Consider the following 25,853-nt stretch of genomic DNA (forward strand, 5'->3'; position numbering starts at 1 on the left):
TCTGGTTCATTCCCAAATCCCAAAGAGAAGGGGGTCGGAGGGGGGGTTGTGGGCGAGAGATACATCCTCAGAGGGAATTAGCTACTCGCCTTGAGAAAGTTGTGTCCTGAGTCTGTGACTGAGCAGCAAGTAAGATGTTCAAGCTCCAGGCTTTTGTCCTTTTTTTCCCATTTTTGAATGTATATATTAACTCTAAATTCTAAACTTCCATTGAGTTAGAGTTCACAGCTGAAGAGTGAACTTAAATAAAAAGAAAAGAAAAATCCCATCCGGTCCATTAAAAAAGTTTTTAAAAGCCACACAAAAGCACTTTTTGTGTGGTTAAAAATACAGTATCATCAATGATTTAAAGCACCAGGTTCAACTAGAAGAATCTCATTCTTTTGCTGTAGATTTCTTTCAATTTTTCAAAAGCTTATTTTTGACAGTTTTCCATTTCTGAAAGAAAAGAGCAGACTTCAATTAAGTATTAATTAAAAAGACATGGTAGTCATCACTGAAACACAAGGATGCTAGAAGCAAAGCCACTTCACCTGGGCATCAAGAGACAATAAAGGAGTCTTCTAAACCACATGCCCATTGACCTGTTAGAAAGAGGAACAGCAGTGAGTATATTTGACCCTGATCCTGTAACAACCTAATTAACTGCAATTCACCAGCTAACAGGTCAAGTAGATATCAAACACTGATTTATCCCGACATTCAACGCATGGTCAGAAATATACATTGCATAGTGCAGTCATTCCAAACAGTGCGTCCTCTTTCAGATACTGTGGGATTACGGTATTCTAGCACACATGGGGATGAAAATTTGATCTGGACACTCAGCAACTCACATCAGCTGTGGTCATCCCAGAGCCCCTTCTCTTGTCCTCACTTGATCCAACACGCACAGGACTCGACAGCCGACCAGATGCCATCACTAGGGGCAAAAACAAACATACGTTACAAACGCCTTTCAGGACACCTAATCCTGCCAGTGTGTTCCATCAAGACTTAAACACTTACTGTAGCTACGCAGTATTTATCCATCTGGACTTAAACACTTACTGTATTTAGCCTCCCTAGAGACTCCCTGGGTGCTGTAGCCTTCCTGGGAAGAGCCGGAGGAGTAACCATTACCTGTGAATGGGCAAAAACACAAGCATAAATGTTAAAGCAAGTGTTAAATCATCAGATCAACTGAACTGGAAATTCCAAACTGTATATGATATTTACATGTGCTGTGCACATCCATTGTTGAAAACATTGCAGAACAAGATTATACCGATGCAACATCTCATCATTCTTGCAGTAAAGTAAAATTCTTGGGGTTCTGATAATAGTACATAGTGTTGCATGTGAATGAGATCTGCATGTACGCATTGTAAATGTAAACACATTTCCAACCTATGTGGCCATTCAGCTGGCGGTGTTTGGCGCCGGGGGCGTAGGCAGAGTGGTTGTCGAGGCGGGCACGCTTGGGGTCCTGCAGCGACGGGTCACGGTCGTGGCTGTGGCGCTTGCGGCCGGAACATTCCTCGGCGCTGGAGCTGCGGTGGCTGCGCTCGTCCTCGTGCCTCCTCTTCTTTTTCTTCTTCTTCTTCTTCTTGTGTCTCACAGAGGTGCGGTCGCTGGGCCGCTCGGGGGAGTCCAGATCTGAACCCCTGTGGAAAGAGGGGACACATGGAAAAATTTACATCCAATACATGCATCAACCACTAATGAGTATTGCCAAATGGTGTCATTTTGGCTTTTGCCTGTAGTTTAAGTATGAGTAAAAGTTGCAAAGTTGTCAAATATAAGACATCTTCTTAATTAGTGAGGAGAGACACCTATGCTTGTCCTTGTCTTTGCTCTTCTTTTTCTTCTTGGACTTCTTGTGTTTCTTGACCTGCCGCTCCTCTGAGTGGTCATCCTTCAGGCTGCGTTTCCTGTCCGCGTGCCCACTAGAGGCAGAGGAGGAGCAGTAGGTGGACGGTTTGGCCCTGCTGGACGTTTCCTCGTCCTCGCTGTGGTGCGGTCGCGAGCGCCCCTCCTCGCCTGCCCAGCGGCTGGGGCCGTCCTCCCTGTGTCCAGACCCTCGGTGGTGGTTATACTCCCCGACGACAGGTCGCCGGTCACGATCGCGCTCGCCTCTGGATCGGTGACGGTAATAGTCTCGGTTGTGGTCACGGTGGTGGTAGTACCTGTGGCGTTCCCGGTGGCGATCCGAGTCGCGGGGGTAGCGTTCTCGGCTGCCAGAGCGCGGGCGGGGAGGACGGAACTCCCGGTCACCGCGGTGACCGTAGCCGTTGCCGTACCGGTCCCTTCCCCGGTCGCTGCCACCGTTGTGGTCATAATAGCGGCGGTGCGGGTCACGGTCCCGATCCCTCTCGCGGTCCTTCGAGGAGTAGTCGGACGGGCGTGCTTGCCGGCTCCAGTCGCGCTCCCGCTCATCTCGGCCGGTGTGCTTAGTAGTCCCGGCATCGCCCGCCTCTGGCCGCCCGTTGAGTCCGTTCACGTGCACGCGCTCACTGGTGGGACCCCTTGCCTGAGAGTCCGAGGGGCAATCTCCCGAACCGTTATGAGTCACGTGCTTCACCTCAAAGGCCTGCGGCGTCTGCTCCTTGGAGTTCGGGAGGCTGTCTGCACACACCTCGGGCAGCTTGGCCCGCGTCTCGGCTGGCGCCTCACGGGCTGGCGGCGAAAGGACAGAGGAGCCGTCCAGCTGGGAGGAGGCGCTAGCCTCGCCTGAGTCCCGCAGGCTACCAGAGGTGTGAGGTGGGGACTCATGGCCATTCTTGCCAACAGAAGGCACACTCATGCCAGCACAGGCATCAGGGGTTTTGCTGGAGCTGCGCAGGGACAAAGAAATATCAGTCTCATACTTCAAGTACTCGCCTCTCACATAGTTAACACTTCTTTTTACACAGAGTGGGACTATGACGGCCTGCTAGGCTTTCTCTGCACTATTTTCAAACTGATAAACAAATTGTGGATTTCTTTTACTATTGTTTAAGTTTACCATTTATCATATGTGTACCTTCTTACAGAATACGAAGTAGTGCGTCACCCAACATGGGTGTGTGTGTGTGTGTGTGTGTGTGTGTGTGTGTGTGTGTGGGGCTCACCTTGGCTTGCTGAGGCCTGGATTGGCCCTGAACTCAGCTTCCCGGCCATGAAAGGAGTTGGGAGAGGTCACATGACCATTTCCATGAACCTGCATGACAGATCACTTATTAGAGGCACAAAGTCACACGACGGTGAAGCTGTAAGCTGTATTAAAATGAGGTCACATTACGTACATCAAAGGCAACAACATCTCTTAGAAGTATGCACACATCATTGTGTTACACACCTTCACACCATTGACCTTGTGGTGGCCTTTGTGACCATTCTGGCTGGGCTTGAGGTCATCGTGGCCATTGGCATAGCCATTGGAAGAACCGTTGGTCTTGGGTTGGCTAGCCATGAGATCGCTGGTGTGCCTTTTAGCCGGCGGCGACATGCCATGTCCGTTCCTCTTCCCGTTGGTAGGCTTGGCAGCACCGTGCTCCTCACCATTCTGACCATTCTGACCGTTCTGCCGGAAGCCGCTATTGCTCTCCTGGTCCGACTCCTCGGAGGACTCCTCACCGTAGGGCACAAGCAGGGCAGAGGCAGCAGTGGCGCTGCTGCTGCCACTACTACTGCAACTGCTGCTGTAGGGGGCGCCGTTGAGCTTGGAGCCAGAGGAGGAGGGGGAGGGGTCTGAGGTAGAGTGCAAGGTGGAGAAGGAGGAGGAGGATGACGAGGAGGCAGCAGCACTGGACGAGGGCTGAGTGTGGGATAAGCCGGAGGTGGACAAGGAGCCCGGCTGGGACAGGCCCGGCCGGACACTCTTGCCCTGGCCGATGAGGAAGGACAATTTCTGCCTCTTGTCTGGGTCGGCGATCTCCGTGGGCCTGGGTGCATGGGAGGCATGGGTGGTGGAGGAGGAAGAGGAGGAGGAGGAGGAGGAGGATGATGCAGACGAGGAAGCAGAGGACAAGCCTGACCCAGTTTTGGTCAAAGTGCTGCTGCTGCCGCCGCTGCCGGCGCTACTGCCGTACCTGAAGCCACTGTGGTACGCCCGCCCATTAACCTGAGGACCAATCAGAGGGAAAGAGGAACAGTCCAGCGTTAGAGTGCCCCTCTCAAAGACAACTAGCCATACATCCTGCTTCCATTCAAGCATACAGTGCGTATTTTAACCTTGATGGAACTAACTATGTGTCAATATAGGTCTACAGGACCAGGGTCCTGAGGTCCTACCTTGAGCAGGCGTGGCGGCCCATTGGACGCTGGCACAGCAGGTCGGTTGACCGTCAGACCCCGGACGTTCAGAACTGGCCTGGGAGGGGTGCGGATCATTGGGGACACCTCCCCTCCATTCTTGACATCATGACACCTGATGAGGAAAGATTAAAGCAGAGGTCACCATTATAACCTGTTATCAGTCACTGCCAGGGTGCTACTGAGGGATTCCGAAAGAACACTGCTAAAAAGGAAATCGGTCTAAGGAGGGTGAGCACAAACCTGATGTAGAAGAGGACGTAGGCCTGCTGGTTAAGAACCGAACGGATATCACTGACAGACACCGACGAGTCGTTCATCTGGTACCACTGCCCGTTACTACCCTAAAAACAAAGACACCAACAAAATAAGCCGAGGTGCATCAACACTGCTGAGGACTTGATAGAGTAGGCACACCTGGGTCTTCCCGGAGGCCCGCGGCATGGATGGCCTTACCTTTACGTAGCAGTAGTAGTGGCCGGCGTGGCAGCTAAAGCCAGAGTGGACGAGTACGGCATACAGGTTGTATATCAGCGGATCGCCATGAGGCTGGGACATGTAGGGCCGCAGATCGAGGTACTCCGCATACCTCACATCCTGTGTAGGGGAGAGGCCTTTAATGAGCTACCGGTTGAGGTTCCCAGAGGACTAGCACAATGGTGGTGCGAGGCTGAGAGAATGACACTGACCTTGGCGATCTTGCCGCCGTTGTAGTTGGCAAACCGCTTGAGTGAAATGGTCAGCACGTTAGAGCTGCGGTGGAGGGTGAATCTCTTGGAGGCTGGGACCATTTTCTTACATCTGCAATCCAATCAGAACAAGCCAAGTCAGAAAGAATTCTAGTAAACTCTTAAGAGTGTCAAATCACTGCAGTGATTTAATGGTCAGATTCAAAAGGTCATAACTTACTTGGTACACTTGTAGGCGTTCTCTCCATCAAGTTGCTCCGGCTTGACAAACTGCTCCAGAGCCTTAGTAATGGTCGGGGCAGTCTGGGTTTAAAAAAACATAAAAAAGCAATTGTACATTGTCACCACTCATGAGGATCAGTGCTTAACCAAATCTTACTCAATTCACATATTTGAAAAAGTATATAATTTATAAATATATAAAATAATAATTAAATTGATCAAATCTTACCTTAATGTCCAAAGCAACATCCAGGTATGGGTCAAATGTATCAGACACTGCTTTGCAGTTTAGGCATTTTACTGTCAATAAAAATACAGAAATAATTTTTTTTGTCAATCTCTTTTTGTTACTGTTAATTACAGTGATTTTAGACTGAGGGTATGTGTGACACTGGCAAAAGACTTCCTCTTATGCAAACACCTACCTCTAGACCTCAAATACCCTCCAAAGATCTGATGGATGAGAGTGGTCGCCTGCGTTTGCCGGTCCAATCTATTGAACAGGAAATGGCAAACAATGAGAGCATGCAAATCACTGCTGATAGCCTGTGCATCATCAATTCCTCTGGTCAAGTCATGTGACTTAATGTTACTGTAGAAACAGGCCTACGCTCAAAAGTTTGTGTAACAAAACAAGGAAACACAGTGGTTCTATGGAAAGAGCTAAGGGATCTCATGTAAAACCTACTTGTTTCCAGGCAAGCAGGACTTTTGCATAGCATCCACAGTGTACCGCAGGAACTCATGGGCATCCTCCTGACTCCCAAAGCGGAAATGCTTGGCAATCCCTGTAAACAAAGCCCAAAGTGTTTGGAAGTTTTTTCCCCCTCCTTCTTCTAAAGTAGCCTCAGTGTAACACCACATCCATTATACATGGTAGGTAAACAGGTGGGACACTCACGTTTCAGGTCATTGAGAACACCGATGGGTTTGATGACGTTGCCCGAGTTGGCAAACACCTGGGTGATGTGGTTCTGCATTGTGCACATCATGCAAAACCCAGGTTCATGACCTGCGGAGAAGAAAAACACCGGCAGTTATGCACTGGTTCAGACAGGCCTTGTGCCAGAAGACAGATGAGACGACGGCGGTAACCCTACGCATGCTCACATGTCTTGGAATGCTCGCGGGACAGCATGTAGTTGGCCAGGGGGGTGGTGTAGGTGAGACACTGCAGGGCCGAGTTGAGGAAGCAGGTGTTGCCCAGGTTCTGGAGGCCAGCTCCGATGCGGTGCATCTGGTTCCACTTGAGGCTCAGACGCTCGGCCGGGAACAGCACCTTCTGCGGGAGAGCGATGCCGTCGCCGCTGGTGGCCGTCACCTGCTCCTTAGGCCGCTCCGTAGCGAGGGGGGTGGTGGAGGCGCTGGTGGTGGTGGCGGCGGCGGCGCTGTACAGGGTGGCTCCAGGGGTGGGACCCATGCAGGGGGTCTTTGCCCTGGGGGGGTCGGACGTGGATGAGCCCCCTCCCCAGCTGGAGCAGCTGCCGTCCATGTCCCCAGAGGAGAAGGAGGCCAGCGAGCCAGAGCGATTCCCCCGCACTGACTCGAGGTCAGATTTCTCTAATGGTTTGTCAACTATGGTCATCGTTCATTTCTGTTAGGGGTGAAATCGTGAGAGCATAAAAATATTAGCTTCTTAACACTGGCAACATCTAAGATCATACACATCTGCTCACATATCTGCCAAGTACAGTATAGTTGGGGAAAAAAAAAAAAAAAAAAAAAAAAACATTAACTGACTGAAGCACAAACTATTTGTACAATCAATATTCATTTTGCGATAAGGGTCCTCATATGCATAAAACATAGATATATCACTACTTGTGCAAAGTTTATCCTCATGCACAAACAAATGTAACCATGAGACACAACCCCTCAATGTTTACAATCTGCATATTGTATTACAATGTCTACGATACATTGGAACTGTGGTAGCAAGTAAGCAGGCCTTTTCTAATATGAGGCACTACCATTGTGTGCTGAATGAATCACTTTTCCTTTTCAGAAATTTCCTTACAACAGTAACAACTACAGTGATATCTACAAAGCGGTATTTAAAAACAAATTACTATACTATTTATGTCACAGCTTCACCTACACACGTTTTAGGCTATCAGTGAATTGCCCAAAAGACATGGTAGAATCTAGTGTATTTGCCAACGTACATAGTGTACGGTTAAGGTTAAATCTCACAAATCAAACGGTGTTCAAAACGAGTGAGCGTGACACGTGACTGACGGGAAACGCCATTAAAGCGGTGCTGTTGCGAATGCAACCTTGAACTTCAGTCTAATACATAATCTTGAGTTAACGTAAATAAGGCAGCGCATTTACTAGATTATGGCAATAACATCTACACCTCCTGTGAAAACAGAAGGCAATTTACTGGCTAAGTAGTTAGCAAACTACAAAATAGGCTAATTATCCTAGCCTTAGCAAGTTAGCCAACATGCCGACAGAACTTATCTAGCCAACGCTAACTGGCTAGCAAGCTAATGCGACCCAAACAGATACGCGGCCCGGTCTTGGCTAGCTTGATAGCTAATGTTAGTTTTTGTTTACAAAGTCGTATCAAAAGCCTGATTCGCGATGCGCAGACAATCACACTTGGATTCCATCACAACAAAAACGCACAGCAAATATGTAATTAATCCATTTAATTTCCAACTTAATTTCACAACAGGAAACACGCTATCGCTAGGTATTCCTTTATAACTAGCTTCTGGCTAGCTGGTTTAACTACACACGTTCACATCGACTGCCACGGCCACATAGCTAGCAAGTGAGGTGTGAGGCCCTAGAAAACGAATTAGGCCTCGGGTATGAATAAAGTAATAAAACATTCAGTTGACAGGGAACTACAAGGCAATCCGCGAGTTTAGATGGACGTGGCCTACCTTTCCTTGAAACAAGAACAGAATAAATTGTAGTGGCAGTGTATGCGCATGGTAACACCAAACGCCATGGTAACGGCCAGTGTAACAATCCAGCCTGAGCAAGTGGAACGTTGACAGACGTCGTGCACGCAACAATACCAGGCTGTTAGCGTTCCAAACAAAAGATCGGATCATAGTGAATTTGATTTCTGTTCCACAACTATATATACAAAAACACAATAACGTTATCAGATCGTAATTTACTCCAAGTGAGGTAAACGGGAACTGGTAAGGTCGGCACAATAAGGAGGGGCTCAAGATTTAAAATTCACCGGTGCTCAAGCACTCGCCTCCGACATTACACTGGAGGACTCGGAGGTTTTCTAGCACTGTCCAAATCGGATCGCTCACAGCAGACCTTCTTCCCGCGCAAAATAATTTAGTCAAAATTGGCTTATAAATAGATAACAAGCACTTACCTGTAGCTTTTAATAATGTAATATATTACACGAAATTATCCATCCTTTCAGCCACCGAGCGTCCGGCGGTGAACAATGACGTAGTTTCCCCACGGGTACATCCGGGTAAATCTGATGTTAAGCAACTTATGCTCTTTATACATGTCGTAGAACGGGAGGCGGGGTGCGTGATAGTCAGCATGCCTCGGCCCGGCAGCCGGTCTCTTGCATGGTCTGTACTAACCGCTAAACCAAGCATTATGCTTCAGCGTTGTGTTAGCTGATCATTGTGGCTGCTGTTGGCGCTGAATTGGCAATAAAACATGGAGAATGCTTGAAAATCTATATATATCAGAAATACATCTAATATCAGAGATACATTTAGGCTGTATATATGCATTCACATGTAGGCTACCATTTATATTTTTTTTATATATTATTTATTTTTTATCATTACTATAACAAATATTACTACTGTCTGTAAATGTATGAAAAAGTGACAGTTTAAAACTGCAGTGCATGTTTTCTTTAGCCTACATTTTGGCAATGTTAAATGTGCACAGACTGTGCTGAATAAAACAATGTGTAATTGTAATACAAACAGTGCCCCATTAGGCTACTCTGAATGGTGTATGATGAGCAACTAAAATACAAACAGTGCCCCATAGGTAGGCTACTCTGAATGGTGTATGATGAGCAACTAAAATACAAACAGTGCCCCATAGGTAGGCTACTTTGAATGGTGTATGATGAGCAACTAAAAGTGCAGGTGATCCTAAGTAGGCATTGGCTACAAATGGTGCTTTCAAACCTCTAGTTGGGAAACTCAGTTTGGATTTGCATTCTGTCCAACAAGGACTAGTTAAGGCTTGTGAAGACCATAAGATCTAGAGAAAAAAAAGGCTAAATCTATAGGCCTCGGCTTTGACATGTCTGACATTGTAGGCTACTGATTTCAGCTGCTTGGATATATTCTATATTGGGCCTATACAGTATGATTACATGTAACCTACATACAGACATGCACATACACACACATAATCATAGTGCACACGTATCAATAACAGATAGGTTACAGTAAAATCAATTTCTTTAAAATAAACACAAAGTTAGGAGTGACAAATAAAAAGAAGATACTGCTTTCATGTGCAGGGCCTAGTGGTTTCCAAAAAAATGCTTTTTCAACAATCAAAGATCATCACTTTTAATTTTCAAGTCAGATTCCAATAGAAAGCCATGACAGTCCAGAAGGTCGGTGGGAGAGGCTATATGTGCGTCTGCACACAATATATATTATTATTATATAATAATTTATAGCCATATTGTAGGCTACTTGCTTGCCTTGGGGAGAGTGGGGACAGTTGCTCCACTTTTTACCTTTCCTTGTATATCTCTGACTGTTGACTGAGACTGTTTTCAATAGAAAGGCCAAATTTGTATCTATTTAGCCCACATCTGTCCCCTATCCATGTATAATTATGCAACATGTTTAAATATTATAATATTGAACTAAATTACATTTTAATTGAGAGAGTGAAACGTTGCAACTGCCCCCACACAAGGTGATGGTTGCAACAGTCTTGAGGGACAGTTGCAACATTTAAAATTGCATAAAATGACAAAAATCACTCTTGATTATCCTTTATTTGATTTTTTTTAAACAGTGATGAAACAACACTTAATTTTGACTGTTCAGTATTAATTAATTAATTAATTAATTAATTAATTAATTAATTAAAGAAACAGACCTAACAAAACACTCAGAACTGTTTTAATGAGACATCTCGAATTTGAGGCCATCTTGACCCTTTGAAGAGTGTGGGGAGGGAACAAAACTTTGGCAGGATTTGCATTTTTCCAGTAATAAACATGACAATCTTTCAAATGACAACAGAATGTAACAGAACCTTGTATTAATTATTACAATTAATTTGTACTGCTCAGTAATAATGAATTAACACATGTGAGGACAGTTGCAACATAGCGTTGCAACCATCCTCACAGGGTCAGCCATTTTAAAACTAGCCATACTAGCTTAGCACATTAGCTTTGACACATGATAGCTATGCCTATTAAAAGCTAAGAAACTGCTGATTTAAATTATACAACTTTACAATACTCTCTGCAAACAGTTTAGACACTATGAGAAAAATTCTGATCATAAATTTTCTGATCATAATTTTTTTTTACCTTGCTTTTGGTTTTCCCAGAAGAGATGATCAAAACTGGCGGCAATCTTGCAGAAAGGAGGTCAACTGAGCATGTGCAAAATGAGTGTCATCACTCTAGCTTGTTTCTGATTGGAGAAATCTGCAGTGTTGCAACTGCCACGTGTTGGTTGGTTAAATGACCTGTTCCGGTGAAAATGGTGACTTTTCCCGCTGCCCCTAGCGTCCCCAGGCGGAAAACCAATCTTGCAACATTGAGACTACCGTCCCGGAAAGAGAAGTGAGAAACAAGAAACTCGTTTTAAAATCGTGTTTCTTACCTTGTAACATCCACATTGTCTGCCGAACTTATGCTAACCGCTTTGCTAGCTTGTAAACAAATCCATGTGCTTTATCGTTACCTTTTTCCACAGTTTGAAATAGCATAATGTACAATTTCTCCAGCAGAGGGGAAATCCTGCCAAGTTTCCCTTTAAGACAAACATAGCACAAAAATTTGGGCGTTATGATTCTCAAGTTATTCCATGAAAACTGCTTTCGGCCTACCCGGCAATGTTGGGCAAAAGACAAAACAAAAATGACCCATTTTCTGAACACAGGGAGTGCTATAATAAGCAAATCTCTAGAACCATATAGATGTTTTGATAAACTATTATATAATTTAGTAAGGAATTGATCCAATTCTTACAAAATTGGGTACAGATCATCTTCAGACTAAGCTGAACAGGTTGGCTTTTTTCGATTTTTGATTTATTTGTCACTCCATCTGAAAGTTACGCATGAATCCTACATCCTACTACCTATATTGTGTCTTGTAAAGGTCCAATCCTTTTCAAAGTTGGTACAGACAATTAATACTACATTCTCTGGATGCACACCAAATTTCATACAATTCAGTCAATAGGAGACGCTACAGCCCCCACCTTCATTCTGCTAAAGGGCACTTCATCATCATTCAACATTGTTTGTTTTTATGTTGATTGCAAATTATTTTGACAATTTTGACATTCAACAGAACATTTCAAATAATAAAACAAGTTCTAAATGGCATTAACAACAATACCTTTAGTAGTATCTTTAGAGGCAATCACTTCCAACAAACACTTTCTTTTTTTTGTAATTTACTAGCTTTTTCAGTTTACAACTCTCCCTCATGGGATCAACAAACACTTTCTATAGACTACACTTTCTATACACTCTTCTACTAGACCCTATGCAGTCTGTTTTCATGAGTCATTATACTGAAACTGCTTTTCTGTCTGTGACCGAAGCATTGAGAGTAGCTAAGTCCTCATCTAAGTTGCTAAGTCATTAGTATTCATTCTACTAGACTTATCTGCAGCCTTCAATACTGTTAACCATAACATTCTCCTTTCTACACTATCTGAACTGGGATGTTTAGGAAAGTCCTTGACTGGTTTAAATCCTACCTTAAAGGGCACATGACCTCACCACAGGTGTGCCTCAGGGATCAGTATTAGGGCCCCTACTTTTCTTTATTTACACACTTCCTTGGGTGAGACCATTCGCTCCCATGAATTTGATTATCACTGCTATGCGGACGATACTCAACTTTACCTGTCTTGAGCTTTTAGTGTTTCCACCACAAAGCACACCCAAGGACTGGGCGCTGAACGCACTAGCAAGTGTCCTTTTCAAACAATCACTATAAGCCTTAAAATAAACTTTAGCATATGCTAATTGGCCCCACCCACCTCAATTGAATTAGGCTAACAGTAGGATGTGTTGGACTGGGTTATGTACTAATTTATCTAACTATGACTGGGTGTATGTACTAATTAACTCTAGGATAGAAGACAAAATAGCTAATTTCCCAAAAGGCACCATATGTTTCTTTAAGACAGTGTTTCTCAAAGTGTGGTCCGGGGACCACTGGTGGTCCGCAAGCTAGCCCAAGTGGTCCGTGAGCAGACGTGGTAAAATATAATATAGATGAGTTGTTTGCAATATTGAACCAAGTTGTATGTAAATCCAAACAATTCTGCAACACTGCCTATGTAAGGCATGCCAGTTTAAATCATATAAATTCTCTGACACAATAAGCAAGGTGCAAAGACAATCAGTTAGTAGGCCTATTGTGTAATTTACTGTTGAAGTAGGTCTACTTTTTTTTTTTTTTAGCTAGGTGGTCCGTGAGGCTATTTTTATTGATTAAGTGGTCCTTGATCTGAAAAAGTTTGAGAAACACTGCTTTAAGAGACAGACGCTAGCATCCATGGTTTTTAGCCTCCTTGCTAGCATGCCAGCCTCTAGGGGGCAAATTAGAAGGATTGAGCCCAGGCAAGTGCAAGGTTTTGTCACACAGTCGAAACTTCACACATAGCCTAAACGCACACCCCAGTTTTTGACTCGGTGTCAGAATGTATGGCTACTTCCTTAAAATCCAACATGTCTGCCATTTTAATTATGCATGATTGTCTCATTATGCATTTCATAATGCTGAAAGATGGCTATAACGTCATATTATTTTTTGCAACACAGCTTAATTTAGCTTGAAAGTAATCTGCTACGGAGCAGGTTAGTTTTGTGGCATAAATTCCTATAGTTACCAAGCTGGGATTCGCGTTAACCTCATTAATGGAACAGAATTCTCACTAAAATTAGCGAGACTTATCGAAATAAGCCAGGTTTGGTCTTTAGCAAGGTTGATGGAATACCCCCCTGCTGCTTCAAGTTTTAAGGGTGCTCGTTGCAGCAGGGAGTTAGGATAGACTCAACTTCTGGCTGGACTCATAGAAGGTCACTTCAGAATAGTCCACTTTGTGTTCCTTAACCATTCTGGGGTACTTACTGTGTGTTTTGAGGACCCATGTACTGTGACTGTTTTGACACGGAGCTTTACGTTTCGCTCCAGATTCAGGGCGCAACAAAGCAGCACCAAAACATAACTGAGCCTCCTCTATTTTTCAAAATTTGTGTTCTTTTCATGGACATGTTCATTAAAAAAAAAAGAAATCTGTGAACATAGAGCCAAAAAGCATCATCAATCAATAAATCAATCATCATCATCATTTCCAGTCTGGCTTCTTTTTTTTTTTTTTTTTGTTTTTTTTTAGTCTGACTTTTTCTGTCCAAAAAGTGACCAATGTTTTCTCTCTCTCTTAGAGAACATCTAAATGTTCTCATAGCATTTTTTTTAACATGCTTGTCTTATCATTTTCTTTCTGATTTCTAGTTACCTTGGCATCTCTTTTCTCCTCCTTCATTTTTTGGTGAATACCATGCCAGACTGCAGATTTAAATAGGCTAAACTCAAGATTCAAGATACATCTGCGATACCAATTAAGGTGAAACAGATAGTTTTAAACCTCACTATAATCTAATAATTTATCATCTTTTTCAACAACAAATCTGCCTGGGCCATTTTAAAATATATACATAATGTTGATACTTATTAAGTATGATGTGTAATGTGCATATGCTGCAATGTGATGTGATGATGCCATTGTACAGATCTGTGAAAATGAATTCCCCCAATGGAACAATAAACTAACTAACATAAAATGCAGCTATACATGAGAAAATTGCTTTGAATGCCATCCCTTTTAGGCAGAAACAAAGCATGCTTTCAAGTAATCTGTAAGAGTACCAACAAATTCAGACACAACAATATGTCTTTCTAACAGAATGCATATAATATTCACATAATAAGTAAATACAGAAGACAGTTTTAAATTTATTTTACAGTTTTAGATAAGTAAAATATGGCACTCTTACATACAGACAGTGTAATATTCACACAGAAATATATTGACAATAAATTATTGACATAATTTTTTTTTTTTTACAGTTGGATTTAGCTGGGAGGAAGACTTGCAGAGGGTGACTCTGTGTTTTCCATTTGCTGGACATTATTCTGCGAGCCCTGCAGTTCACTTATTCGTCTTCGGAGCTCATTTATCTCCTCCTCCTGTTCATCAATCTTCCTCATTAAACTGTGGATAACCTTGGTGCGAGAGACAGATGTTTTGATCAATTTCAGGAAATAGTGGCAAGTGGGAATGGAAAATCAAATCAAATTTCTGAAGTCCTGAAGTATACTTGGAACAGCTCTTACAGTATCACCTTCACATTTTTTAAGTGGTCGTGGACCATTACTCAGTGTGGGACAAGACTACATCTGGGCCTACTGTTATGTGTTTTTAAACGGAGTATGAAAATAAAACCTCAATGCACAGTACTCACAACATAAATTAATTACATAAATAAAACTTGATAAAGTTTAAAAGGTGATGAAATGTAGGTTAAAAGCACTCAGATCCTAGTGTTGTGGGCTCATGTCTCATGGCCCTGCCACACCGCAGCTAAAAACATATGGTGGGAAATTAGTAATTGTGGTACAAATTGTGAAAAATATTGATGAATGAGGATTCGTGCCAAAAAGTCCCCATACATTTATTCCATTGAAAAATCACATTTAAGGAGGCAAGAGACTTTTCAATGTGGTTCAGGATAGAGGTTTGTGTCATAACCTTATAAGAATGAAAAGGTTGCTCCACAACACATTTAGTGAAGGTTATTAAGCAAACTGCTTACATCACCTGTGAAAAGGTTGCTCCTTTGCTTCTCGCGGTCAGCCAGTCTGTGTATTTGGATAATTTTGTTATACATTATATTAGTTTATGGCCATTTCTGGACAGCCTTAGTAATCAGTTGTCTTTCAAATTCTCTGCACGCCATAGAGAGTTGTTTTCAAGTAGCACTAGCCCTGCCATCAATCATTATGTTAAGCCCACCAAATCCACTCTATACACGATTTCAAAGGCCTGATTAAGTTTAGATTTCTAGGCCATCATTATATGTGTATACAGTACAGAGAGTAAAAATATTGGGGTTTGGCTCCTTTTGCAGCAGTAAATAATAAGAGTAATATGTAGGGGTGTCATGATTCTCCAATTTTTTTTTTTTTTTTCCAATTTTAAAGTCACTATTTGATTCTTGATTTAAAATTATATTACTATTAATGCTTATGTTGTTCACTTTTTTTTTTTGGGGGCTTTATTTTGAAACCGTTCCTACCACAAGCTACTAAGCAGAACAGACAACATAGACGTGAACATAGTGAAATAACACAGAATGATAATTTGATTGTTATAGCACACTCCGTAGAGTAGCCTTAGTGTTAACTGACGTGAATAAATGATCCTCAAAATATTTCCACACCAGTGATTTCAGAGAAGCAGGAGGGTGTTTGAGTTAGGTTGAAGTCTTTTTTTAAGTGGCTGTAGCCTCAATAGGAGATAATGTTAAATTGGCACTTCAACACTTGTGTGTGTGTTTTTTCCCTCTTGGCATGCATGCTGGACGTGATATTGGGGGTGTCGCTGCATTGTTGATTCTACCTTTGATTTAGAAGCTTGAGATTGTGATGTCATTTTGATCGGTTTTCAACTTAAAAGCGAGATTGTGACAGCCCTATATGTAGGCTAAGTGCAAATGTTGTGAGGGGAGCAGTGTGGCACAGGTTATTGGAGCTTTTTTTGCCTTTGTGTAAAATAAACTTTCTTCAGTGGTCTTTTAAGGTGTACATTTTCATGAAGATGTCTGCAAATCACCAGAATGCTTTGAAATGTAAGGGTAAACTAATTTCTTGTTATAATAATATTATAAACATATGTACATGTTAATGCATTTACTTTTAAAGAAGTAAACTTTAAGTTTGTTAAACAACAACAAATGACAAATAATGTTGATGTGTGGACTATTGTGTTCTTCTCATTATTTTGGATGTGCTACCATCTTCTATCTCTTAGAGTCGTACCTTACCTTGTCTTTGGTGCTGAAGAGCTCACTCTCCAAAAGCTGTGTTGCACTAGGCCGCTCTGATGGGTCCTGACTGGTCAGCAGCTGGATGTACTTGGTGAGGACAGGCCACTTTTGAGACAGCGTTTCTGGAATCTTACCCTGTCGGAGCTCCCCAAGTTTGTGCGCACGTTCCATCTCAGTCCCAAATGGCTGGAACAGCTCCACTGCAATCACCCCAATACTGTACATATCAGACTGGAGACATCACAAAGGCATTAGGTGCTGAGGGTAAAACTATGTATTGTACTATGTATAATAACACACAAAAAAAGCTTTTAAAATGTTAGCTTAAAATGTTAAAATGAAAAACATTTTAAAATGTTAGCTTCTACTATCTCAATGTCATACACATTTCCACCATCACTGTCAACATTTTTAATGTGAAATCATACATTAAAAAAGGTGCAATTAACGGTTTGTGAGTTTGTGTTTGCTTTTAAAAGGATAACAGTTGACAATTGCTCCCATGGCTAGTGTGCATGTTGCAACTGAGATATTTTTAAGAATTGGATGAGGTCCCTTATCCTAGTTTTGTGCAATAGGCCCCAGGTGAAACCTATCCTGGATAAGTGCGCGCTCACGGCTCCCTCAAATAGACCCCGCCACCGATCACAGATTCACTGATTCACCATGGCAACTAGAGCGGCTTCATTGCTTCTTCTACGGTGTGAAGTAGGTAGCGAGCCTTTTCACAACAGCAACAAACAGCAAAACCTTTGTTTAGGAGAATATTGCAACTAGTGTCGCGACCACCACGCGCAAAATGGTTATGGCGCTCCCGTGACGTCACATAGTCGCATGACAGGTCAGGAATGGCGAAATGTAAAAGTTAATTAATGATCACAAAAGTTTAAATAATGACAGTGGGTCTAGTTATATGTGATAACAATGTGTAGTGGGCAGTGGAATAACTATTGGTTTCCGTTTGTGGTGACTGCTGACTGAGATAAGGGATGAGATTAAATAGATCCTGGAACTTAGCCTGGTCTGGAGCAGGCTAGCTCCACAGAATAAATCGCCATGGTGACTTACAGTATACCATAACATATCCTGCTGCCCCCTATCCCGCTTTTGTGCAACCGGATCACGGATAAATTGAGCCAGGATAACCAAGATATTATTATTTACTATTGTTAAGCAGAGTACTGTATGTATGATGTATGTGAGTGATGACAGTGAAGATGTGTGTGGGCGGGGAGGAAATGGAGCAGGACTGTGTGTGTGTGTGTGTGTGTGTGTAGTGTGTGTGTGCAGGTGGGGCAGTGTGCTGTAAGTATGTAGAGGATGTGTGTTGAGAAGATCCTGAAGACAATGTGCTGTGTATGTAGGGAGGGGGTGCAGCAAGTATGTAGAGGAGGCTTACTGTTGGCAAGCAGTGTGATGTATGTATGAGGTGATGACAGAGATGATGTAAGTGTGTGTATTTTTTGTGTTGTGATGGGGGTGGGGGCAGAAAGGCTAGGCAATCAAGGACATAAGTAGATGGGAGAAATCAAAAAAAAATAATAATAAATAAAAGTTCTGGAGGTGTGATACTGCAAAAGTTGGAGAAAGTCAGATATGTGTGTGTGTGTGTGTGTGTTTTGATGTGTGATGAAAAAATAGAAAAATGGATCCTGGAACTTAGCCTGGTCTGGAACAGGCTAGCTCCACAGAATAAATCGCCATGGTGACTTACAGTATACCATAACATATCCTGCGCCCCCTGCCCCCATTTGTGCAACTGGATCACTTGATAAATTGAGCCAGGATAACCGATTAAATAGATCCTGGAACTTAGCCTGGTCTGGAGCAGGCTAGCTCCACAGAATAAATCGCCATGGTGACTTACAGTATACCATAACATATCCTGCTGCCCCCTATCCCGCTTTTGTGCAACCGGATCACGGATAAATTGAGCCAGGATAACCAAGATATTATTATTTACTATTGTTAAGCAGAGTACTGTATGTATGATGTATGTGAGTGATGACAGTGAAGATGTGTGTGTGGGCGGGAGGGGAATGGAGCAGTGACTGTGTGTGTGTGTGTGTGTGTGTGTAGTGTGTGTGTGGGTAGGTGGGGGCAGTGTGCTGTAAGTATGTAGAGGATGTGTGTTGGAGAAGATCCTGAAGACAATGTGCTGTGTATGTAGGGGGGGGCAGTGTGCAGCAAGTATGTAGAGGAGGCTTACTGTAGCAAGCAGTGTGATGTATGTATGTGAGGTGATGACAGAGATGATGTAAGTGTGTGTGTTGCGGATGGGGGTGGGGGGCAGAAAGGCTAGGCAATCAAGGACATGAGTAGATAGATAGAGGAGAAATCAAAAATAATAAATAAAAAGTTCTGGAGGTGTGCAAAAGTTGGAGAAAGTCAGATATGTGTGTGTGTGTGTGTGTGTGTTTTGATGTGTGATGAAAAAATAGAAAATGGATCCTGGAACTTAGCCTGGTCTGGAGCAGGCTAGCTCCACAGAATAAATCGCCATGGTGACTTACAGTATACCATAACATATCCTGCTGCCCCCTATCCCGCTTTTGTGCAACTGGATCACGGATAAATTGAGCCAGGATAACCAAGATATCCCGGCTTAATCCCTTATCCTAGTTTTGTGCAATAGGCCCCAGGCTAAGTTCCAGGATCTATTTAATCTCATCCCTTATCAGCAGTCACCACAAACGGAAACCAATAGTTATTCCACTGCCCACTACACATTGTTATCACATATAACTAGACCCACTGTCATTATTTAAACGTTTGTGATCATTAATTAACTTTTACATATAAGCCATTCCGACCTGTCATGCGACAATGTGGCGTCACGGGAGTGCCCTAACCATTTCAGCGTGGTGGTGGCGGCACTAGTTGCAATATTCTCCTAAACAGAGGTGTTGCTGTTTGTTGCTGTTGTGAAAAGGCTATCGCTACCTACTTCACACCGTAGAAGAAGCAATGAAGCCGCTCTAGTTGCCATGGTGAATCAGTGAATCTGTGATCGGTGGCGGGGTCTATTTGAGGGAGCCGTGAACGCGCACTTATCCAGGATAGGTTTCACCTGGCTTGATGAATCCGTGTCTGCTCATCCTGGGGCCTATTGCACAAAACTAGGATAAGGGATTAAGCCGGGATGTCTTGGTTATCCTGGCTCAATTTATCCGTGATCCGGTTGCACAAAAGCGGGATAGGGGGCAGCAGGATATGTTATGGTATAAATCACCATGCCGATTTATTCTGTGGAGCTAGCCTGCTCCAGACCAGGCTAAATTCCAGGATCTATTTAATCTCATCCCTTATCTCAGTCATCAGTCACCACAAACGGACACCAATAGTTATTCCACTGCCCACTACACATTGTTATCACATATAACTAGACCCACTGTCATTATTTAAACGTTTGTGATCATTAATTAGCTTTTACATATCGCCATTCCGACCTGTCATCGCGACAATGTGATCCACAGGAGTGCCTAACCATTTTTGGCGTGGTGGTCGCGGCACTAGTTGCAATATTCTCCTAAACAGAGGTGTTGCTGTTTGTTGCTGTTGTGAAAAGGCTATTCGCTACCTACTTCACACCGTAGAAGAAGCAATGAAGCCGCTCTAGTTGCCATGGTGAATCAGTGAATCTGGGGTCGGTGGCGGGGTCTATTTGAGGGAGCCGTGAGCGCGCACTTATCCAGGATAGGTTTCACCTGGCTTGATGAATCCTTGTCTGCTCATCCTGGCTTGCTCGTTGTGCAACCAATTAAGCCTGTGCGCTCTTGTTTTGGATTCATTGAGCGCAGCTCAGTAACTTATCCCGGATGTCTTTATTCTGCTTTTGTGCAACAGGCCCCAGAGGGGTATTTCACAAAGGCAGAATTAAGACATCCAAGATAAGTGATAAAGCGAGGTTTGACATAGCGTTGTCTGGTCATTCTAGCTCAACTCGTTTCACTAATGCCAATTCAGGATGAGTAGGAGCGACTATGTCAAGCCAGGTGTAAGTAATTCAGGATGTGTGCGCGTTCTCGTCTCTGCTCCAAAGTGCCCACGGTTGGAATAATAAAGACGCGGAAAATAGCGTCATTCACACAAAGTGAACAACCGCTTTTGATATAGACTAACAATGAAGTAAAGTTATCCTTTTTGGAATGGGGAATCATGGCTATTTCTGTAAAACAGCAGAAGTAGGTGTGGTAGACCAACTGAATGCAAATTCATTATGCACCCACGTGTGAGTGCTTCCTTGTCTCGGCACGCAACATCATTAAGAAAGCGCTTGCCACTGCAAAGATACACATAGTATGATATACCTTAATATTATAGTTAAAGATACCTTCGAAAACTTGCCCCTCCACTTCCAATCAACTACAGTAAGCTATTCATCAAACGTCTATCAATAAAATAAGCAAACAATGAGTACCTAGGCCTATGTTAATAATTATAAGGCTATCACAATTAAAATAACCATATGGTAGTAGGCAGACAATCTGTTTTGTTTTGCGAGCAAATACATTTAGCAAATAGTTTATAAATGGAATAAAGCTCCTTAAAATTAGCACGGAGGTCTGATGTGAATGACAGCTAGCTGAACCAATAAGACCACATAATTACCATTAGAATTAACTTAGCTTGGCTGTTAGCCTGGCCGGGACCAGACTAGGTGCAGAGAATAAATCCCCATGGTAACTTATGTGGCATCTCTTTTGTGAAACCAAGTCAAGGCTAAATTCATCCAGGATAACCTAAAAATCCCAGCTTAATCCCTTATCTAGGTTTTGTGAAATACCCCTAGGGTCTGGACAGAAAACAAAACACTAAAAGTAAACAAATGTTTTCAAAAATATATTTACACTTTGGGCAAAAGCATCTGCTAAGCACCATAAAAGGGCTGAAACAGAAAACAAGGTATACAAAGTACGCAGTTAAATGGGGACACTAGCCTATTTATTGTATCTTCACTGTTATGTCATCACTATAAATTCAGAAGCATTTCATTTTTTTTGTACGACAAAATACTTTATTCACCCAGTGGCCAAATAATGATAGGCCCATGCTATAGGCCTACTTCACCTTGGAGTCATAATGGGATCCTTCCAGTTGCTCAGGGGCAGCATACACAAATGTTCCAACACCTGTTGTGTGTGTTGAACCTGTTGAAAGAGATCAACACAATTTTTTTTATTTTTTTTATTTAAACCTTTATTTTACCAGGAAGGTCCCATTGAGACACAATGTCTCTTCTGCCAGGGAGTCCTGGTCAAGATGGCAGCAATTATTTGAAAGACAAAAAAAATACATCATGGGACATGGGTACAGAGCAAAGACATCAACGCAAACTAACAACCACAGCACACTAACACAGAGGACACAGATTTAGAGACAACAAAGACTAAGGAGAGCTAAAATATATTGGAATACAATAGAACACTAGAAGCAGTGACACTGCTCAGTGTAAGCTTGAGCAGTGTAAGCTTGTTTGAGGAACGGGTGTTAGAAGGGCAAAATGACAAAAGACTACAAATATAACTGGGAAGTTTGCCCATTAGGGCCTTTGCTATAAAGATTAAAATATGGATTTTTCTTCTTAGATGCTATGAAGTCCATTGAACCTTTTCATATAGCATGCAGTGATGTATGCATGCAAATAGAGACACACATTTGCTGAAAGATGTACGCAAATTAGACTATGCCATAACTTAATTAAGGCAGTTACATTGGTTATGATCAGAGCAATGGTGATGGCATGACTTCTCTCACAGTCTTCTGGTAATCAAACCCACAGAATAACAATGGCGCCATCTATCGGCATATTACAAAGACGCGTGTTTAGTAAAAAGTATTGTGGGCAGTGGGCCACTGCAGAATAATGTTTCTTACCATTGCAAGAAGTGGTGGGTAGCGTCTCATTATCGTCCAGAATTATATCCTTGCAAGCCAGCCCGAAATCACCAATCCTTACATGACTGTCATGTCCATGGAGAAATATATTTCTAGGCTTTAATAGGACAACAGAAAAAGACTGAAAGTTAAGATGTTGCTCACGTGGAACAGTATTTAGGTTGTACATTCTACCAGTAATACACAGTATAAACACGCCTGCAATCTAGAACATTTGTTACCGCCAAGTGAGCAGCAAATTGTTATTTTTCAAATTTGACACGACATTTTTATTTCGAACTCTCGCTTATTCAATAAGAAATATGACCACCTGCTATAGTCCCTATTGTATGCATCACAAAATTAATAAGAGTCAAATATTTGAGGACAGTGCTGAGTTTGATCATGTACAATATAAATTACACGAAGCTATAATCAATGGAGAAATCGTTTTTGTCAAAAAGCTGTTGAAGTTACATAATGAATTGAATTTCCCCTGGGGATCAATAAAGTATCTATCTATCTATCTATTAAGGCGTTGGACTTAAGATCAAATGGATGTTTGTATCCTCGTGGGTTCGACCCCCACTCCTAGCAACTATATTAATGGCTGAGAGTAGTATGAAGTTTACTTTTATTTTTTGATAAGTCCTAGAGATGTTGAGAGATATGGACTAAAAAATATATATATTTTTTTAAAAGTTTAAATTGGTTACCATATTGCTAGGCGCTTTGGTTAAAAAGGTGTCAGCCAAATCCCATGTACTGTAATTTTTATAACTAGAATCATGGGGTCGTGTGTGTGTGTGTGTGTGTGTGACCAAATGGGTCTATGCCTGGAGGAGGTGTTGGGCCCGGGCATGTCACTGTGTGTGATGTTTGAAGCCCCTTTCATGTGTCTTATCATATAGTGTTAGACGTACTGCTTAACTGATTACAAACACAGTGGTTAATTATGTATGTATGTATTGGGGGTCTATGAACCCCCTCACTTTGTAGAGGAGGTGTTGGGTCAGGATATGTCTCTGAGTGTATTGTTTGAGACCCCTATCATATGACTTGATATAGGCTGGACTATTCCATGATGCTGTGTAGCGACTGTCCATAGCAGGCTGTACAATATCCTTCCAAGAGTCCCTAAACATCACCCAATCTGCATCACAAAATGAAATGTGCGCCATGTCGTCTGAAAACGCCAAATCCGGAGATGTCAAAGCGTATAGCTTCACACTGCGATCTTCCTTGTCAAAAACATAGCCTCCTATGCGCCCATCGTTCAACAACCATTGGTATTCCACGCCATCATTAGGTTTACTCAGAAAATTAACAAAAGTTTCAGGTCTCCTCCTTTATGTGCATAAGTCATTTCAGGATTCGATAGCTTAGCGCTAACAGGCGTGAGTGTAATCCGTCTCTTTGATTTTGCCGATTCAATCATGTCAGCCATGGTAAGTTCTGTTCAAAATCACTGCTAACAATGATAGCTATACATCACCCACAGCTTTTATAATCTCAATCCTAGAGACATGCCGGGGCAAAACACACCCACTACCAAAAGGGTTTATAGATAACCAGGTGTCTGCATACAGACGTCACTACTCATAAACAGATCTTTTACAATGTTATCAGCACTAGTGTACGTAGGTAGTAGGCAGACCCCCCACATGAAAGGGGGCTCAAACAACACACTCAGAGACATGCCCGGACAAAGCCGTGGCCTACTGGTTAGCACTTGTAACTTATAGCTAACACATTTTTTCAACCAGAACCTCTAACAACATGCTAAACAGGTTAACGGCTATGCTCCCAGAGGAAACTTTTGCTTCTCATTTGTATCCCTTCTGTTGCTAAGGAGGCAAAATGGTGATTCTCTTTTAAGGATCATTTAAGTATTACTTTTGTCACAATTATTTCTCCTAATTTTGAGAAATAAAACAAGCAAAAGATGAGACACATAGCAATAAGACAAGTAGGAGTCACATAAGAGATATTAGTTTGAGAAGCAGGAGAAGTACAGGAGATCTCTTATGTGTTTGAGTGTAGTCTCACTTACAACTTGTTTCTCCTTAGGAGAAATAATAGAGCAGATGGAGTCACATAAGAGATATTAGTTTGAGAAGCAGGAGAAATAATGGGAGATCTCTTATATGTTTGAGTGTAGTCTCATTTACAATTTGTTTCTCCTTAGGAGAAATAATAGAGCAAATGAGGAGACATTGCAATGAGAAACTGTTGAGAAGTAGGAGTTACAATTGAGATATCAGTTTGAGGGTCAAAAAATAGGGCACTCCATAGCATTTCAAACTTTTATTTTATAAAACAAAGCAAAACAGTTGTACTTTAAAAATGGACTTTAAGCAATGGGAGCTTGCACAGTTGCACTTTAAAATGGACTTCAAGCAATGGAAGCATGTTAATGCCTTGATATGTTATTTTTAAAAATTGTGTATTCTTATTTTTTATTATTTTTATTATTTTTAAAAGCTGCACAAGCAAATTGCATTGTACGGACCAACTGCACAATGACAATTTAAATCTATCTATAAATCATACAACAGAGGAATGAACTAATAAACAATAACATAAACAAACTGAACTTGTGCCAAAGCGTGCCATACTGTGTACAATGGTGGATGAAAGCGTGGGCTGGTCAATCTGCGTCTTTTATCCTTGTGGTGGAACCAACCAAAGGGAGGAGGGAGAGAAGAGCAGAAAATAGAACATTGTTAGTTTGTGAGCCACTCAAAAATACAAAGTAAGACATTTGTTTGACCGCCTGCTTTCATAACTGTGGGAAATTTGATACAGCACAAAGATCAGACACACCTTATTAATCACTTAAACACAGAATGGGGGATGTGATAGCTACCACTCACATTTGCTATATGTTGCCCAATTGAAAAACAGATTGTATTGATATATTTGTCAAGCTTAAACAAGTTTGTTGAATTCCCTCACCTCATCTAGTGAGTAAACTGTATTGTCAGACTAGGATTAACCCCTATCCAGCTTACCACTAGGCAAAACCTTGTTTTGGTTGGACTAAGCCTATTCAGTGTAAAAAAAAAATGGGCATCTGAAAATAGTTTAGTTCAGAGTCCTGATGTCAAAAAAGTAATTTGGGCAATTTCTTTTGTCATCTGGGAGCTGGCTCTATAGTCAGAACGCATAACAACTAAATGCAGCGTTGCCTTGTTTAGTTCTGATAGTGGGTTTCAACAGGAACATTTCTCCTGTGATCAGTGAGGTTTAAGTGATGAGTATTGCTGGAACATGTCACACAGTCTCATTGAAGGGCAAATCTGGTGTAAACTGATTCAAAGCCTTGTTGTTCGAGCTCACCAGGCAATAAACAATACAATAAACAAACAAGAACAATAAAATGTGTCATAACCTAGACAAGTTATGGACAAGAAAGTAAAGCTGACTCAATATGGCAAAAAAGCCTTCGGTATCTTCTTTCCATTACAGGGTTTCCCCAGGTTTGACCACCCCAAA

At 42.3% G+C, this 25,853-nt stretch overlaps 2 protein-coding genes across 6 annotated transcripts in view; both read right to left on the minus strand.

Annotated features, from left to right (window-relative positions):
• Positions 1–35: 35 nt before the first annotated feature.
• On the minus strand, positions 36–8,868 carry usp42 (ubiquitin specific peptidase 42). 2 transcript variants are annotated; one of them, XM_048233061.1, is made up of 19 exons: positions 8,542–8,868; positions 6,297–6,780; positions 6,088–6,198; positions 5,875–5,974; positions 5,612–5,679; positions 5,416–5,486; positions 5,185–5,267; positions 4,965–5,076; positions 4,732–4,872; positions 4,519–4,619; positions 4,255–4,390; positions 3,320–4,084; positions 3,093–3,181; positions 1,815–2,816; positions 1,390–1,646; positions 1,051–1,122; positions 837–922; positions 534–584; positions 36–438 (listed from the first exon to the last, which is right to left on the minus strand). In XM_048233061.1, exons 2-18 carry the CDS (start codon positions 6,769–6,771, stop codon positions 564–566), a joined length of 3,690 nt encoding a protein of 1,229 aa, XP_048089018.1. In that variant the 5' UTR covers positions 6,772–6,780; positions 8,542–8,868; the 3' UTR covers positions 36–438; positions 534–563. The 2 variants fall into 2 exon arrangements, with proteins under 2 accessions (XP_048089018.1, XP_048089019.1); XM_048233062.1 differs by having other exon boundaries at positions 8,084–8,868.
• Positions 8,869–14,372: 5,504 nt separating this feature from the next.
• eif2ak1 (eukaryotic translation initiation factor 2-alpha kinase 1) overlaps positions 14,373–25,853 on the minus strand; it is a 40,634-nt gene continuing 29,153 nt past the window's right edge. For 2 of the 4 annotated variants that reach the window (XM_048233064.1, XM_048233066.1), the window contains exons 12-15: positions 22,356–22,473; positions 21,549–21,628; positions 16,476–16,709; positions 14,373–14,655 (exon numbers count right to left, since the gene is read on the minus strand). In XM_048233064.1, the coding sequence (XP_048089021.1) occupies positions 14,506–14,655; positions 16,476–16,709; positions 21,549–21,628; positions 22,356–22,473 (582 nt within the window). In that variant the 3' untranslated portion in view covers positions 14,373–14,505. Of the gene's footprint in view, positions 14,656–16,475; positions 16,710–21,524; positions 21,629–22,355; positions 22,474–25,853 lie in introns of those variants that run through there. The other 2 variants (XR_007192349.1, XM_048233067.1) reach the window with 2 other exon arrangements.

Source organism: Alosa alosa, chromosome 22, assembly GCF_017589495.1.
Source record: "Alosa alosa isolate M-15738 ecotype Scorff River chromosome 22, AALO_Geno_1.1, whole genome shotgun sequence".
NCBI lineage: Eukaryota > Metazoa > Chordata > Actinopteri > Clupeiformes > Clupeidae > Alosa > Alosa alosa.

Bases quoted from the DNA above. Each gene is read 5' to 3' on its own strand.
- usp42 (XM_048233061.1), bottom strand. From the start codon at position 6,771: ATGACCATAGTTGACAAACCATTAGAGAAATCTGACCTCGAGTCAGTG. The intron at 4,620-4,731 runs GTAAGGCCATCC...CTTTGTTTTTAG, and splicing joins ACTACTACTGCTACGTAAAG to GGTAGTAACGGGCAGTGGTA. The intron at 4,085-4,254 runs GTAGGACCTCAG...ATTGGTCCTCAG, and splicing joins GGCCGCCACGCCTGCTCAAG to GTTAATGGGCGGGCGTACCA.